This window comes from Engraulis encrasicolus, chromosome 17, assembly GCF_034702125.1.
Source record: "Engraulis encrasicolus isolate BLACKSEA-1 chromosome 17, IST_EnEncr_1.0, whole genome shotgun sequence".
Lineage (NCBI taxonomy): Eukaryota > Metazoa > Chordata > Actinopteri > Clupeiformes > Engraulidae > Engraulis > Engraulis encrasicolus.
The window spans coordinates 23,137,761-23,142,051 of record NC_085873.1 but is presented as its reverse complement, the minus strand read 5'-3'; the positions used below and the strand labels follow the sequence as shown (position 1 = coordinate 23,142,051).

Sequence of the window (4,291 nt, the reverse complement as noted above, 5' to 3'; positions counted from 1 at the left end):
ATTTCAGGGCTAGCTATTAACAATAAGATACTGTATACACAGACTCAGGGAGGTCCACGGTGGAGGCATCATGCAACTCAAGTCTTTTTCCACTGACATTTGCTTTGATGGATTGTATTTCTGCACGTACAGTATGTGGTTCATGATGTTCTTGGGGATAAAACCAGATATTTAGCTGGAACACAGGCTGGCTAGGAATGACACGTTAATTAAGACGGTGAAGATGAGGCCTGTGTGTGTGTGTGTGTGTGTGTGTGTATGAGAGAGAGAGAGAGAGAGAGAGAGAGAGAGAGAGAGAGAGAGAGAGAGAGAGAGAGAGAGAGAGACAGAGAGACAGAGAGCCATATAAGCAGTGTGCATCATTCTTATCAATCAACTGTTTTCATCCAAATTACAGATTAGCAGCAGCTAGTAAGTTTGTAAGACATATGAACACATACTGTATGTAAGCCAGGTGACACACTGTCCATGTAGTACACTATACACCATAGAAACAAGAAAGAATATTCTCTTGAACTGTTTCATTCCCCCTGAAGCTGTACAATAACGCCGTTATATTACTGTATATAGCCGTAGCGTGTTTGAGTTACGTAGCGTTCCAGAGAGCAGGGTCTCATTCTCCTGAGTTTTCAGCCCAAAATGGCCGACGATTCCAGACCATTTCAAAGCATTCCAAAGTCTCCATCTTTTGTATATGTCCTGTACACACCTCTGTTGTCTCTGTGCTGCCAAGAGTTAGTTGCATTGAAGGAGCAAGTTCTTCAGAGGTTCGACTTCCCCAACAATAAGCATTGAGAAGCCGGGCTCTCGTAGATTACTTTATGTTTGGAAGGAGGGGCTGTTGCTGTTGTTGTTGTTGTTGTTGATTGGAGGGGAAGACTGGTCGTCATCATATCTGCATGTCCACCGGTCGCACCTCCCCAGTCTTGTGCTCCCTCACCCAGAGTTCTCGATCTTTGGCCGGATCCACACATTGCAAGAGCTTATCCACCGGCTCTATCGTCTGCATCAAATTAAACAAAATGCAAAGGCATTCATTATTCATTTATCTAACTACTGTATGTATTAGACAACAGTAGGCTTAAAATCAACTTGTAAATGGTATTGTAGCCTCATAAAATATTATGAGGTCGGAGTGACGTTAGACGTTACAGTGTTGTACTTATCTGCTATGTAGAACCTGTGCTAGCTGAAAGTTATCCCCCATGTTAAAATGGTAGTGCTCGTGGCTACGCAATGTCATATGAGAAATGTAAAAAACATTGGAGTTTATAACGCTTCACCTCACAACTACATTCTACAGCAAGAGACAAGTTGAATGTATTTACAGAAATATGAATAGAATTCCTTATATTCACAGAGTTTTAGAGAGCCTGACATGTCGGTTTGTGTTGTTAATATTATAAATAAATAATATAACATAATTATAATTACACTTGTGCATATTGTGTATACTGTCAGGCTACAGATCTCGAGCCTAAGAGTAATGTACTAGTACAGATGCTGATATTATATTATATTATATTATATTATATTATATTATATTATATTATATTATATTATATTATATTATATGTTTATAAAATATGTATTTATATATTCATTTTATATTTATACTTACACTTTGGTTGAACATATCCGTCTCGTGCCTGAGGGTGGTGTATTGACACAGGTGCTGTCGGATCATCTCCACTCTCTCCACCTCCAGTCTCTCCAGCTCCTGTAGCACACAGACACATACAGTACAGGCATTCATTACATCACATTACACTTAGCTGACGCTTACAGAGTATTGGTTACAGTCCCTGAAGCAGTATGGGGTTAGGTGCCGTACTCAAGGGCACTGGAAGGATACTCCAGCCTCTCCAGTTCCCGTAGCACTGAGACATACAGGCATTCATTACATCGCATTACACTTAGTTGATGCTTACAGGGTATTGGTTACAATCCCTGAAGCAGTATAGGGGTTAGGTGCCGTACTCAAGGGCACTGGAAGGATACTCCAGCCTCTCCAGTTCCCGTAGCACTGAGACATACAGGCATTCATTACATTGCATTACACTTAGTTGATGCTTACAGGGTATTGGTTACAATCCCTGAAGCAGTATAGGGGTTAGGTGCCGTACTCAAGGGCACTTCAGCCATGGATAGAGAGAGGGAGGGACTGGTAAGGGTGGGGATTGAACCTGCAACCCTGTGAAATACAGTCCAACTGCGCTACAGCCCATACAACATGGCTGCTTGAAAAAAAATAAACACACACACACAACCGACACACCTCTCTTATCCCTTATTATTTAGCAAAATATGTTGAGATATGTGAAAACGATATAAACTTTATTCATGAGTATTTATTAATGATTGAATACATCAAATCACTCAAAATCCATATTCAGTTTCAGATTTATTATGCTCATATTCAGATACATAACGAATCGTGTTTACGATCATGTTTCTCTCTCATTACATTTCATTTAGCAGAAACGTTTTTACTAAAGCGACTTACAGAAGGGGGGAATACATAGAGACATAGTATACAGCAATAGTATAGCAAACATATTATACAAAGACTTCATGTTATCACCTGCTTTTGCAAAAAAAAAGTTTGATGGATAACTTGAGAGGACGGCTGTCTTACCAAGCTTGTGGTGACTATCTCCTCAAACCATTTGGACTGCGACTGGTTGTACAGATCCACACATTTCATCAGGTCGTCCCCTATTAGAAAAAACACACAACAGCAAATTTAATTTTCAAACAGGGTTGAATTTTCCAAGGAGACAGTTTAGTAGTGTACCAAGTTGACCACGTGGGAGTAGTAAATCATCAAATAGAAGAGCCTTGAATCCTCATTTTCATTACTAAATGATACCGGCAGATCTGTCTAGACTATAAGCAGGTTTTCCAATTCCAGTCGGTTACCCTAGACAGGCTTATCGCTGGAATAGCCCAGGGGTTGAAATCTCCAATGTTATTGTACTATCACCCACTAGCCACTAGAGGGAGATGTGGACCATAATCAATTGTCCACAGCCAGCTGATTCTCACTCTCCCACCCAATGATGTCATCACCCACAACCACCACTACATACAGAACCCCAATGTCAACAACAGCTTATGCTCCAGTCTACTCCAGATCACGAGGTAATACATGGTACTCATTAGAGTCATTAAATACACATAATATGGCCATCTCCTATGGGAAACTATGACATAGCGCCACAAACACATACACTCACTAGTCTGCCTGCCTGCCTGCCTGCCTGCCTGTCTGCCCGTGACTGTGAATGTGGGATGTGATGGGTTCCGCCCAGTACACAATGTTTAGTTGCACAATGTTTCGTTCATGACTAAAAACCTGTCTTGACCATTGACGCTAACATCTCGTCTTGCACAAGCACTGTATTGTGTTCTTGTAAGTCGTAAGTTCATGTGTCATACTGCGCCGCCACTCAGTTCCTTATCTAATGAATGTTTCTTGTGGCTGAAAAACGGTACAGGATTAAGTAACTCTCACACAAACACACACACACACACACACACACACACACACACACACACACACACACACACACACACACACACACACACACACACACACACACACACACACACACACACACACACACACACACACACACACACACACACACACAGTGTTTGAGCGAGGCTAGACTGGTTAGCAGATGTGCCTCTTCACACCTCCTCCTCCTCACTGCCTCTCTGCGCGTACACACACACACACACACACACACACACACACACACACACACACACACACACACACACACACACATCTGCAGGCGTCTCCTAAACAATGCTAGCTAGCGCAGCGAGGCAAATGGTGTACAGCTGTGAGTGAGAGTTGTGGCTGTAGTCTTATTCGCCTCCTCCTTCTACACCAGTGTTTCTCATAGGAATGTAAATCACAGCTTCCATGACGATGCGATTCTGTATCGATTTCTTCAGGCAGCAATTTGATTACTTTCGATACTTACAGTAGGAATACCCCACGATATGATACAATTCGATTTGATGTTTTTTCAATTTCTTTCCCACTTCTATTATGTTGCACATTTAACAGCTATGGCATTGGGCAGGGCCCAACGACTCAATTATTTTCGATACTTAAGAATGCCCCACGATACCATACGATTCCATTCGATCATCAGACGTAGGATTGATGCATCAATACATATCGATTCTCAACGGGGGCTCTACAAGCCAAACACATGGATAAGAATAAGAGTAAGAATGAGGAGGAGGAGGAGGAGGAGGAGGAGGAAAAGAA

The 4,291-nt window shown here is 41.9% G+C and overlaps 1 protein-coding gene across 2 annotated transcripts in view; it reads right to left on the bottom strand.

Annotated features, from left to right (window-relative positions):
* Positions 1 to 304: 304 nt before the first annotated feature.
* The window catches only part of LOC134467975 (growth arrest-specific protein 7-like), a 109,063-nt gene continuing 105,076 nt past the window's right edge, over positions 305 to 4,291 (bottom strand). For both annotated transcript variants that reach the window (XM_063221998.1, XM_063221997.1), the window contains exons 12-14: positions 2,639 to 2,718; positions 1,622 to 1,720; positions 305 to 1,003 (exon numbers count right to left, since the gene is read on the bottom strand). In XM_063221998.1, coding sequence (XP_063078068.1) covers positions 890 to 1,003; positions 1,622 to 1,720; positions 2,639 to 2,718 — 293 coding nt within the window. In that variant the 3' untranslated portion in view covers positions 305 to 889. The remainder of the gene's footprint in view (positions 1,004 to 1,621; positions 1,721 to 2,638; positions 2,719 to 4,291) is intronic.